Here is a 13,511-nt window from a genome sequence, read left to right as displayed (position 1 = left end):
CCCGTCTGAAACCCTGAACCTCTGTTTAATCGTTCCAACTCAGAAATATCAATAAGATGGTTTAGTAAAAAAAAAATTCAAGTTAGAAAAATGTTATGTTTAGTTTAAACTATATAACTTGTTTAAACTAAGTATTTGAGCAACCTTGCATGAAATATCTTAAAGTTGCGCGTTAAATATAGAAACTGCAAAAATGTACAATTTGTGGTCATTTAATTAATAAATACAAATATTTCGTGTGTTTTAGTAAGCGTACAAAGAAAACTTAAATCACAAGAGCAGTGTTCACAACCACTAGAGAATTTCATGAATCTTTTAAGTCGGATCTTTTCAATGACTCGATTGAACCATTGAACCGAACTTAACGAGTCACCAAATACACTGAACCGACCACCAGCTTTCAGGACTGTCCGATAGCAAAATAAAAAAATGTTTAAGGCAAACTCAGAGCCTACGACTTGAATAGGATATTGGCGATTACTAAATTAATAGCCTTTTATTATGTGTAAAAATGTATATCTAGGAGAATATGAAAAATAAATATATAGTCTATGCATAGTAAATATATAGTGTTTTCAAATCACATTATAGAAAGGTGTATTATAGTGTACATATTATAGTATTTACAACTCAAGGTAATCTTGTTTTTTATATTTTAAAGAAAATAATATCAATATATAATCAAATATGTTTATTGAACTGTTCGTTCGAAAGAACCGATTCGTCAAAATGAGTCGACCACCTATCCCTAGTTGTAGGGGAGCGTGGACCGGAGCGGAAGCTCAGACTGTTGTCCTTCCTCCTGCCCGACTCTCAGGATGAGGATCGGTCACAGTTTGTCTGTATGTCTCTGATTAAATCACACACCAGCAGCTCCTCTCCCACCTCCCGAATGCAGGTAAGAACTGACCAACTGCATTTCGGAGTGGTGTTTTGCGTTGCTTATATCGTTGAGTGTCAAAAACGCCTGACGTCTCCAGCTCTGCCTTCTGAAGATCAGCTGAGACAATAATGTGTGTGAACTGTAACTTAATAAACACGAGAGAACAGTGTTTCAACCTACTGCGCGCCTCATCGTTTGTGCTGATTTACACATGACCGTATTTGGAGATGCCGAGGACCGTCTGAGCTGGAGCGGGTGACATGGCCAGACCTGCTCCTGCTTGTCATGTTCTGCTTGTCAGCTCAGCTCGCCAGCTAAACTTATTTCATCTAAATCACCCATGTTTAAGAGATCAAAACTTTTTGCCTTCACTGCGCAGGCAAGAACAGCTAATAATAGCCTTACATAACAAAGCCCGCTATTTGAGTAGCTGACAACTGTGGTGACTCGCTGTAATGCGAAACACGCCACGACACTTCGAGGACGAGTTTTAACAGCACGTGCAAGAAGGTAAAGTTCAGACATTGTGTTTGTTTTATTCATAGAAGTTACTTAGTAACTTTAAATGAGGGTTACGTAAAGCCTCAGCTGCCAGGGCTCATTTGCATATTACACACCACAATGTTCAGCCTGACAACTTTTATGAACACTTCGGTTTAGTGACAGTTGCAGATAGCAGAATTTACAAAAACACACCCAACAGTGAACAGAAAACATAAGTGCACACGTAATACACAATAAATGTAGTACACATTACTGTATCAGATTTTATTATTTCATAACTGCTGAAACTTTTATCACAATAGTATAAAGATGGTATAGCCATAACATACAAAAGGATTAGACCACTTTAGCAGGTGTAATAAATGATAAAAAGTTGTGTATTGCTCTAACAGGACCTATATTATTAAAGTAAAAAAGGTCAGCTTTACATTATGGTCTCATTATTAAGTGGTAATAATGCATTAATTACAATCAAGATTTAAAATTCCTAAAATTAAAATTGATTTAAAAAATCTAAAATTAATAGTTACTAAACATTAATGTATCAAAATCATCTAAGATTAATAAATGCCTTAAAATTAGTTTTCATCATCAGTTTGGTTTCATTAACTAATGTTAACAGATGAAGCCTTATTATGAATGTACAGCAACAGGCCTATAAAAAATCAGAACATTTTCAATCAATATCTCGGATGTAATTATTTAAAAATAAATGCCTTCTTAAGTCTTCAAACATTTGGTGTGTTGTGATGAAGCAAATGCCAATACACGGATCTCAAAACGCTTGAGAGTAAGTCAGAGGTTAAATAATAAATTATTATTCTGTATTTTGACTTGTCAATATCATGCATGCTGGTTATATCAATATATTAAATCACACATGTCTACTGTACAGCAGTGGTTCTCAAAGTGGGGGTCGCGAGACAATGAATGGGGGTCGTCTGGTGATTTTCAAGTCTATTTATCGTTACTAAACAATAAGAATTACCATATTTTATCTACAACCTACTGAAAAGAAAAAAATAGGCGTTTATAGTTACTATATAGTACTGTAAATAGTTACTATCTTAGTTTATAGTTCTATTGGATCGCGACCCCTGGTGTAATTACATTATATTAAAGACACAGCAATGGCGTCAGATGCAGCAGATTAATTTTATAGCACCAGGTTAAACTTTCTGCCACATTTACAGCACTGTCATACATAAAAAATGCAACAAAGAATAGACTTGGGTCTATTGGTGTGTGTGCACCATTGCATGCAAGGTTTCTGTATTGATAACCACCTCAGAAGATATTGGGGGTCGCGAGTCACTGGCATTGTTATTTTGGGGGTCTCATTATTGCTGTGCATTACTGTAGTCTAGTGACTGATACAAAATGAAACAATATGAAATGACAGCTAGTTCAAAGTTAATTTTAAATGAAATCACCCTGAAGTTCTGCATGTAAGAAAACATTGACGAGCAGAAGTAGGATATGTTCTACCCAGACGGCTTAGAGAGTTGGCAGTATGTTCTGGTCTGTATGTAACAGCTGCAACCAAATGATTACAGGGTGGCGCATGTGTGTTTTTTTTTCTGTATACACGGCAAATAAGGCATTTAAAAGCTCTTGTTGGTGGCTTTACCTATTAATAGGCGGTTTTGCTTTCATGCTTTTACAGCTGAAATGAGTTGATAAGAAACGTCTTCAACGTCTCTAAAAGTTCAACTTAGTTAAACTCTGTAAGTGCCCTAGATTGCCGCAATGTTTTGGCTCAGCATGAGAGATATCAACTACTCCAACAGTTCAGCGTCTCAGAGTAAACATCAGCTGTCTGTCTGACTGTCGCTCTATCAGAAAACACTCAGGATCACTTGCTCTGGCCCATTTTCTCTAGAAAAAAAGATATACAATATTGTGCAAAAGGTTGGAGTTAGATGTATATATATTTATATATATTAGGGCTGCATGAAATTGGAAAAAAAAACTGCATTAGATTTGCAATAAAGTAATTCATTGCGGTATATATTTTAATATAAATGCAATTTCACTATATGACTTGAACAGCTTGTAAAAAATTTATATTTTTAGATCGATTGGGATTATTCTGGGAGTTTATCTGCATAAAATATGATTTCAAAATGACACACATAGTTAAACACAATAGACAAAAGATGCAAATAAACAATAATTTATAATTTTTTTGGGAGTCCAGCAATATTCAGAAGCAGAAATAATCACTGTATAATAATAATAATGTTAACACTGTATTGTTTTAATTAAGTAATTATATAATGTTCAATTAATCTTTTCATTAGCTAAGTTTGATTTATTGTGCACATGTGGCTCAAGTGTGCTTCAAATTCCTACAGTCTATGCCTTAAAAACACACACAAATATATATATATATATATTTATTATAATAGAGAAGAAACTGTTGAAAAAGATGTTATTTGGGTTAATGTGCGTACAAAAGTTTGAAGTTTGATTATTCAGATTGAACCCCTAGCATATGGTCTGCTTTGTGGGGTTTTGGGGTATTTTTCTGTACTTTGAATGTGTGTCTATGGAGGTTGAGGGAGCTCTCAGATTTAACCTAAAACATCTTAGTTTGTGTTCTGAAGATGCATGTACTGTAGGTGTGCAGGGTTTTGAATGACATTGTTTTTGTGAGTAATTAATCGCATAATGTTCATTTTAGGGGTGAACTAATCCTTTACTGAATGTAACAAAAGATTTATTTCAAATGAATGCTGAACTTTTTAAAATTTTGAAAATAAATGTATCATGATTAACTTTATTTTGATAATCAATTCAGCACATTCGATTGTTTAAAAAAAAATTGACTTTACCTTCAGAGGAAGAATATAGAATAGACACTAGAGTAGAAAACAATGGGAAACCTTTTTTATTTTATTAAATGTTGTTTTTGATGTATCTTTATTCCCAAATAGAAAGTCTGTTAAAAATCTTAAATCTTAGTTCAATTGAAAGCGTGGATACCGGTACATAATTTTTGTATTAGAAAGTCAGAGAATGTGTGTATTTATATCTCATTAAAGCAGATGATTAAATTATTTTATTTACCAAAACCCACTTAGCACATACATCTGCAAGATGTTTTTTTTTTTAAGATTGTTTGGTCTGGAAAACATCTGCTGTGTTTAAAGGTCTGATAAACATCTTAAACAGGTCTGCTGAAAGAATATTCCAAGTTTATAAAGTATATATATATTACTTTGAAATTTTTTCTCGTTTCTTGTTCAAATATCTACATTTCAAAACATAAACAAGGTTATTTAACTTGCCCCACTGACAGATAGTTTTGTTTGTATTAAGGAAAAACTTGAAAAGTAAAGAAAATTGAAAACAAAAATTTCTGTACCTGAATACTGTTAGACTTAGTAGAAAACCATAAAATAGTGCTATTTAGTTTATCTTGTGAAAATATCCCATATCGCAATATTTATTTATATTTATTATAATATTATTATATATATATATATATATATACACACACACACACACACACACACACACACACACACACAAGTGCAAAGTATGAGAGCTGATATGTTTGTTGTCTGATTTGCATTATGTTAAGCATTTCTGAAGTGTCATTACATCAACGGTCACACTGCCAATTACTCGCATATCAGACATCCAGCTTTTTCTCATTATTGATGATTCTTTGTTTGAATATTTGTTTTTGGAAAAAATGACCTGAATGACATGCTGTATCTGGGAGAAACTCTTGACTAATCGCTCATTTTCTGCATGGATCTCCAGATTAACAGGCATGCCAAAGGAAAAATATGATCCTCCAGACCCACGCAGATTATACACCATCATGTCAGCCGAGGAAGTGGCCAGTGGAAAGAAATCACACTGGACCGAGTTGGAGATTTCTGGTAAGTTATTATTGTCACTTCTCTGTGTTTTACATTATAATATAAATTAGTAGGCTGCCCTTACCTAGATCATATTGGATGAAACATCACATCCATTGTAGTAGGTTTTTAAAATGTTGTCACAAACCCAGGAAGAAGATCATTGTAGTTCCTACCAGCCATTTGTTGTAGACCATAAAAATTTAATTCTTTAAAAAAAAATTTATTGATTGTCTTATTTTTGCAGATGTTGAATATGATTAAACAGTAACATTACACTCTAACTTAGGTTAAATAAGTGAAATCATCATCAATCATCCCTTTAAAAGAACTTTACCGTTATCTTGATAAAATTGCAATATTTGCATAAAAGTACAGTAGACGCAAAATTTTACATATTATATGTGGAATTATGTGGAGTGACCGCAGTCTAGAACATCTATATAGTCTACCTAATGTCGGTCTGTGTTTTGATGGTATAGGGCGGGTCAGAAGCCTGAGCAGTTCACTATGGACGCTGACCCATCTGACTGCTCTCCACATCAACAACAACAACCTGAGCCGGATTCCTCCAGAAATCGCAAAGCTGCCCCATCTCGTCTACCTGAACCTGTCCTCCAACAAACTGCGCAGCCTGCCAGCAGAACTCGGCAACATGGTGACTCTCAGGTACATTTGAAATCACTCCATTTCTGTTGGCTAAATAAGATTGTTTAATTAGGTAGTTGACCTTTCAGCATTATTACATTTTGGACTGCCCAATTTGTATGCCTTGGGACAGTGATTTTGTTTTGTTTTGTTGTTTTTTGTTTTGTTTGGTTTGGTTTGGTTTGGTTTGGTTTTGTTTTGGATAAAGTTAGTTATAAACCTACATAAAAGAAATTGTAGTTTTACAATAATTGTGTATTTTATGTATTTTTTTATGAAATTGAATCTTTTATGGAATTATATTTATTTTGTATTCAGCTTCATCTTGAATTGAAAGTTGAATTGAAAAAAGGTAGTCATGAAATTATGCTGTTAAATGTTTTATTACACATTTAAAACTTTAAACTTAACTACAACAACATCAACATTATTTTAAGTTGTTAAAGACAGTTGGTGTTTGAAAAAATAATTATTTTGGGGTTACATCAAAACATCAATACTAAATATTTCAACGATTTAAAATAGACTAAAAGTGTTTTTTTTCATAAATCAAGTAGGATGTAGTTACTCAGCAGTACTTAATAGTGCTTCTTTAAAGGATTTATTTGGGCTACACTACACAGACATCTTGTTATATGATCTTTTTTTCTTTCAGGGAATTGCTTTTGAATAACAATTGTTTACGAGTTTTGCCTTATGAACTTGGTCGGCTGTTCCAATTGCAAACCCTCGGCCTCAAAGGTGAAGCTTTTTATTATTATTTTATTAATTTTTATTAATTTAGATTTTTTTCCCAATGATCAATTAGCATGCAATTTTTTCTATATAGCCTAAAACAATAACATTTTCACAAACAAATCTTGATTATTCAATACTTTTAAATAAATATTTGTTCAGAATCTGCAAAGGTTTTGCAAAAACTGAAATCACACTAATGTATAAACCACAAACCCTTGGCAGATCAGATCACCAAATCAGTTTTAAAGTCTGCATCAACTCAAAATGTACAGTGTTTGTTTTGCTTACACTCATCAGTAATCTTAAGATAAACACCTAATTTGAGCAATTTAATTTATTTAATCAAAATCTACCCATTTGCTTTTACTCTGGAATGGCCGTATATTAATATTTTGGGTGCTTTCACACCTGTGAATCCATTCATTTGTTCTGAAACAGGGATTAAATCTAAGTGAATTTGAATCTAAGTGAATTTAGATAAAAGCATCTGCTAAATGCATAGATGTGTAAATTGTGCCCTTTACACATCTAACGCCCTTCCAAGTATTAGTTTACTGCGAGTGAAAGATAAGAGGAGGAGCACATAGTTAATAGTATTTCGCACTTGATTCTTAAGCACTTAGACAATCCTAAAGCTTATGCTCGACTGCTTTTTATTGATTTTAGTTCCGCTTTTAATACGATCCAACCACATTTATTAATTGAAAAGATGGAACAGCTGAATATAAACCCATTCATATGCAAATGGTATTTCTCATTTTTAACAAACAGAACTCAGGTTGTCAAGGTTAAAAACATCTGTTCAGAGGAAAAGAACAGTAGTACTGGGGTTCCACAAGGCTGTGTCAGTTCACCTATTCTTTTTACACTTTTTACAAATGAATGTATAAGTAAGCATTCACAGAATTTTATTTTTAAATACTCTGATGACACAGCCATTTTAAGTTTACTTTATGAGAAGGATGATATTGGGGTTATATATCAGTCAGAAATTAGTCAGTTCATTGATTGGTGTGATAGAAATAAGTTAAAAATAAATACTAAGAAAACAGAAGAGATGGTATTTGACCCAAAGTGCATAGGTGACCATCGTCAAGTGGTTGTACATGATGATCCTATTACTCAGTCAGAAACCTATAAGTACTTGGGCATTCATATCGACAGTTCTTTCACATGGAAAACACACATTGATTGGGTTTGTTCTCGTTTACACCAGAGATTGTATTTTTTACGGAGGTTGCGTCTTTTTGGAGTCAACAAGAAGCTCATGATGCTGTTTTATAAAGCAGTTCTTGAAAGCATTGTCAGGTATGGCATTACAGGGTGGTTTGGCAACCTTTCTGTTCAGTGTAAATCTAAACTGATGCATCTCTTAAAGACAGCATGGAAAATTGTCGGGCACAATGAAAATTTTAATCCTCAAGTTTTATATGAGAACTGTGTCCTCAATCAGGTGGATAGGATTGTAAAGGATCCAACTCATTTTTTGTTTCCCCAGTACGAACTGCTTCCCTCTGGTAGAAGATATAGAGTCCCAAAGTGTAGGTTAAACCGTTACAAGAAATCCTTTGTACCTGTGTCAGTGGGTTTACTTAATAAGAGTATATCTTAATTGGCACCATAAATTTTGTAATTGTTGTATTTTATACTGTTTTTTTATTGCTTGTTTAGTGAGTGTCTGCAGCAATATGGCGATGCCCAAAACAAATCTCCTGTCAAGGACAATAAAGTTTTACTACTACTACTACATAAATAAAACCCCACCCACAACTTATTACTTTATTTCAGTTGGAAATAAATAAAAACAGTGACATAAAAGTTTACAGCAACTTTTTGTTCATGCAGACTTTAAATCTAAATCCTTTAAATTTAACATGATTAATATTGTTTAAGGTAGGAGAAGCTTCATTATAAATAGAGCTGTGAGGTTTCAACACAGATTTATATGCATGTAGAGCTGGCTAACGAGAGCTCTGTATGCTCCATCTGTTAAAATAGCTTTATTGTTTTATGCAGACTGCATTTGTAAAAGACGGCATGTGTTTGACAAGAATGAATAAACGATTCAAAGGGCACTTATTTTACCCATTTTATAAGATTTAAGATAAGTCTTTTGTGACTCAAGGATGTGTCTGTAAATTTTCAGCTTTCATTATAGCCCTTAGAACATTAGAATTTTCTGCTCTGAACACTATGTAGCTGTTTTTGGTGCCTGTGCCTTAAATTCTAGTTTTCCCCACCCACCATTCCCACGTGCCTGTCGTAGTGTGCCTGTCAATCAATTCGGTGGGAGGAAAAGCTGCACTCCCATGTCACGTTGCAGTCGGCCTCAAAATGGGAGGGATTTTGATCCTATTTTAACGTCAGGAAATTTCAAAATATTTATATCACCCCAGTATGACTGTGGACACACTATACCTACACAGTTCTGTCCAAAAAGCTTGCAAAAGATGATTTTCATCATAGGTGACCTTTAAAGGAAAGTTTGTGCTGAGTTCGTAGTTATGCTTTCTATGTGTTTTATGTAAATGACTACAGTTGTGCATGTGATCTCCCATTTTAAAAAGACTTGTTATGCCCTTTTTACAAGATGTAAAATAGGTCTTTGATGTCCCTAGAGTGTGAAGCTAAAGTTTCAGCACAAATGTATTTGAATTTTTTTTTATCCAAATTGTACTATTTTGTTGACTGTCACCTTATATTCAAAGGTGATGGTTCTCCCTGCCCTCTATTCAGAATCCACATAGTGTTAGATTCAAAACAGGACTAAATGTTTCTCTGTGAAAACTAAAAATGTCAAAAGTGTCTCAGAGGAAGGCAGTCTTTCAGAGACTTTTTGTGCATCCTAAAGCTCATTTATAATTCTACTTAACATTAAATTCAGCAGGTACAGTGTGAAAATTTAAAAGCGGACGATTGCTTCTTACTCAGGGCTGTCTAGATTAATGAGGGAGAGATTGCCACTAATGGTTGGGGCTTTCCCCCTCTGATGACATGTACAAAGTTAGAAGGTCAATTAAAGTGTTGCTGCAGACTGTTTTTATCAAGTGTGATTATAATGGATTAATTACATTTTACAATTAGAAGCTGGGTGTGTTTAGACTTGGGTAACACTTTACAATAAGGTTCATTAGTTAATGCATTTACTAACATGAACTAATCATGAACAACACTTGTACAGCATTTATTAATCATAATTGAACATTTAATAATGCATTATTAACATCCAAGTCCATGCTGGTTAACATTAGTTAATGCACCATGAGTTAACATGAACTAACAATGAACTACTGTATTTTCATTAACTAATGTTTAATAACATGAACAAATACAGTAGTAAATGTATTGTTCATTGTTTGTTCATGTTAGTAAATGCATTAATTAACATTAACTAATGAACCTTATTGTAAAGTGTGACCCAGACTTCTTATAAAAGTGATTTTTGCACAATAGGTTACCTTTGAAAATATCCCAGGTTCATTCAAGTTAGAAAGAGCTTAAAGGGGTGTTTATTTTTTATATATTTTATCATCATTATTTATTCCCCCATTCACTTGTTTCACAGCTGTTTGAGTTGCTTTCTTCAGATGAACAGAACACAAAAGAAAATATCTTGAAGAATGTAGCTTTGCAACATTCTTGAGAATATTTGTGTGTGTGTGTGTGTGTGTGTGTGTGTGTGTGTGTGTGTGTGTGTGTGTGTGTGTGTGTGTGTGTGTGTGTGTGTGTGTGTGTGTGTGTGTGTGTGTGTGTGTGTGTGTGTGTGTGTGTGTGTGTGTGCTCAACGATAGACAGAAACACAAACAGGTTTGAAACAAGTGACTGGGGTGTAAATAATGATGGAATTTCACTTTTAGGTGAACTATCCCTTCAACTGTTTGTGTATATGCTTATGTTTTGTATAAAAATGTAAAATAAATATAAATTTCCATATAAATACAAGTAATACAAATGTTAATTTTCCAGGTAATCCATTGTCCCAGGATATACTCAACCTGTATCAGGAGCCTGATGGAACAAGGAAATTATTAAATTACATGCTCGACAATCTTGCAGGTAATAATGCATGCAGATGCAGAGTAAGTGATTAATTGAATACAGATAATCTAATCAAATAATTATTGATTAATTTACTTGCATGGTTTCCTCAAAATTAGTCCACCCAGAACAACTCCCCCAAAGACCTTGGATCACTCTGAGGGAGAGAGACCAAATGATGCCCACAGGTACCTGCTAGTATCCTGTCAGCAACTTTTTTTTCTGATTTAGCAATTGTGAAGCAAACATAAAATGTCTGTGTTCCCAAGCTGTGTTCACAGTAATGTGCTACAATGTATTGTGCGACAAGTATGCAACAAGGCAGCTGTATGGCTATTGTCCTTCATGGGCCCTTAACTGGGAGTACAGGAAGAAGGGCATTATGGAGGAGATCACCAACTGTGACGCTGACATCATCAGCCTGCAGGTAGGACTGTATGTTCTGTCATCAAAATGTACAAAGTTTGGGGTTGGAAGGATTTTAGTTTGTTATACTCAATATTTTTTGGATCCGATAAACAGCAAACAAATTATGTAAGATATTGAAAGAATTTTTTGAAATATTATTATTATTATTTTTTTACATATTTCTTAAGAAACAGCATTAATTCAAAATAGAATTCATTCATAACTTAAAAGTATTTATTTGTCACTTTTGATCACTATAGTGGATTATTGCTCAGTCAATTGGTTTTTACTAAATGCAAATTCTGGAAAAACCAGAGTTAGTTAGTTAGTTAACCATTAGTTAGTGCACCTTTCATGCCTAATTTCTATAAAAAGTAGGGAAACAATAATGCTAAAGTGTTAAATGCATTTTAAAACAGTTTTTTCCTCGACTTGTGTGTTCTGTTTCGATATCTGCAATATGTTTGCTCTATTTCTCATATACAGGAGGTGGAAACCGAGCAGTACTACACTTTCTTTCTGGAAACACTGAAAGATCGTGGATATGATGGATTTTTCTGTCCAAAGTCTCGTGCCAAACTCGTGTCAGAACAGGAGCGTAAACATGTGGATGGCTGTGGTGTGTTTTTCAAGACCGAGAAGTAAGGATCTCCTTTCACTGTTTTACAGGGTATAAAGGGAATGTATCAAGCTCACTTTTTCCCAGTCTCATATTAATCTTGATTTTCTATATACAGTACTGTTGCATCTATACTTTCTCTGAAAAAACAAAAAGTAGTTAGTTTTTGAATACTTTTAGGTCAAAGTTACAGCTTTCCGATTCTCTCTGAAAGAAAATGAGTGTTGTGCCATGGATGGAGTCTAAAGTGTGCAAGCGTGGCAGCTTCAGAGACAAAATGAGAAATCAGCCCTAGCAATGGCTGGAGTTGAGCCAGGGAGAGAAGCACAAGTGCAGCGCTTGTCAAAGATTAAAACGTTTACTTATGCCAAGTTCAGACTGCACAATTTTCAAAGTAGTGGCATCACACATGTTTTCACACTGCATGACTATCTGTGGGAGCATTCTGTCGGTGCTGTATTTACACTGCAGGATGAATCGGCGACAAGGGGTTTCACACTGCATAACAACTTTATCTTGGTCTGCAAACTACCTCTTACAACCAAACATGTGAGAAATGACATTGAAATAATGCGAGGTCACATAGTATATATTTTGTTGTTAACTACATAATGTGAAAGAAGCCAATAGCGGGGTGAAAATGTTAGCTTGGCTTTTGAAGAGAATTAGCAATTTCCCTTTTTTTTCTTTTTCGACACAGTTGTGGTATTGCTCAGATGTCAGGTCAAAAGGACAACATAGACCAAAACATAGACCAAAAATAAGCACTTTTAACTTCTCCCCCAACCTGCTGGCATACTAGTGGATGCTGCTCTCTCGTGGCTGTAGGTAATCAATGATGTTATTTTCAATCAGAACACATTGCACAATGCATCACTTTAAATCGCAAACAGGTTCAGATATTTGGCACGCCAAACATCTCTTGAGTGTTGGCGACTCATCTCGATTCTCTCAGATCGCATCTTTGATAGTTCACATTGTGTGATTGTTACTCGCGTGAATGAGCACAGATTTGCCTGTGATTTCAGGCTTTTGTCGCTGATTTACCAAAACATGTTGGCGAGTCAAAATCACACAGTCTGAACTCTGCATTAGGTTGCAGACATTCTTAAACACAGGTTTACTAACTTAAAAAATGCTTTCGTAAAATGCACACCGATGTCTATAGAATGCAGCAACAGTAGTTATTTTACACATACTTACACTGGCATTCACAACAGATACACACTGTTTGGACAACTAGCTCATTCTCTCTATTTTCTCCTACATAAACAGCCACTTATTTTCATGAAGTTTAGCAGACATTGGTTGACGTATACTAGTAAATTCAGCAGCTCTAATATGCCTTACAGTGAATGGGGCTCTGTCATGTCATATACCAGACCTGCTGCCGTGGAAATGATTAAATTGACCTGTTCTAAATAGGCATGGGCCGGTTTAAGATTCTGACGGTATGATAACCTTGGATAAAAATATTAGTTTCATGTTATAGTGATTACTGCTCTAAAATATATTCTTTTTAAATATCTGGGTAGAAAAGCGAAAAAATTTTCCCCTTTATTATTTTTTTTCAAAACATTTTTTATATTTTGGAGCAGCAAGCATGTCAGGTTAAATAATTAAAATGAATTATGGACTTCTGCTGTCTTCATGAGTTTTAAAAACACAGATTTCTTTACAATTTAAAATGGCATATTTGGATATATTTTCTGCTGAAGATACTGTTGTCCTAAAAAAAACAAGAGCAACAAAAAACGTAAAAAAAACTTCTACATACTGTGGGAAGGTATAGCAGAAA

The 13,511-nt window shown here is 34.3% G+C and overlaps 1 protein-coding gene across 4 annotated transcripts in view; it reads left to right on the top strand.

Annotated features, from left to right (window-relative positions):
- The first annotated feature begins 750 nt into the window (after positions 1–750).
- cnot6l (CCR4-NOT transcription complex, subunit 6-like) overlaps positions 751–13,511 on the top strand; it is a 37,989-nt gene continuing 25,228 nt past the window's right edge. The window contains 8 exon segments of one of the 4 annotated variants that reach the window (NM_001020638.1): positions 751–898; positions 5,162–5,283; positions 5,745–5,931; positions 6,566–6,651; positions 10,615–10,704; positions 10,806–10,874; positions 10,956–11,113; positions 11,581–11,735. In NM_001020638.1, the coding sequence (NP_001018474.1) occupies positions 5,172–5,283; positions 5,745–5,931; positions 6,566–6,651; positions 10,615–10,704; positions 10,806–10,874; positions 10,956–11,113; positions 11,581–11,735 (857 nt within the window). In that variant the 5' untranslated portion in view covers positions 751–898; positions 5,162–5,171. 4 annotated transcript variants of the gene reach the window in all.

Source organism: Danio rerio, chromosome 5, assembly GCF_049306965.1.
Source record: "Danio rerio strain Tuebingen ecotype United States chromosome 5, GRCz12tu, whole genome shotgun sequence".
Lineage (NCBI taxonomy): Eukaryota > Metazoa > Chordata > Actinopteri > Cypriniformes > Danionidae > Danio > Danio rerio.
Note: the sequence above shows the minus strand (reverse complement) of the source record. Positions and strands in the feature narration are given on the sequence as shown.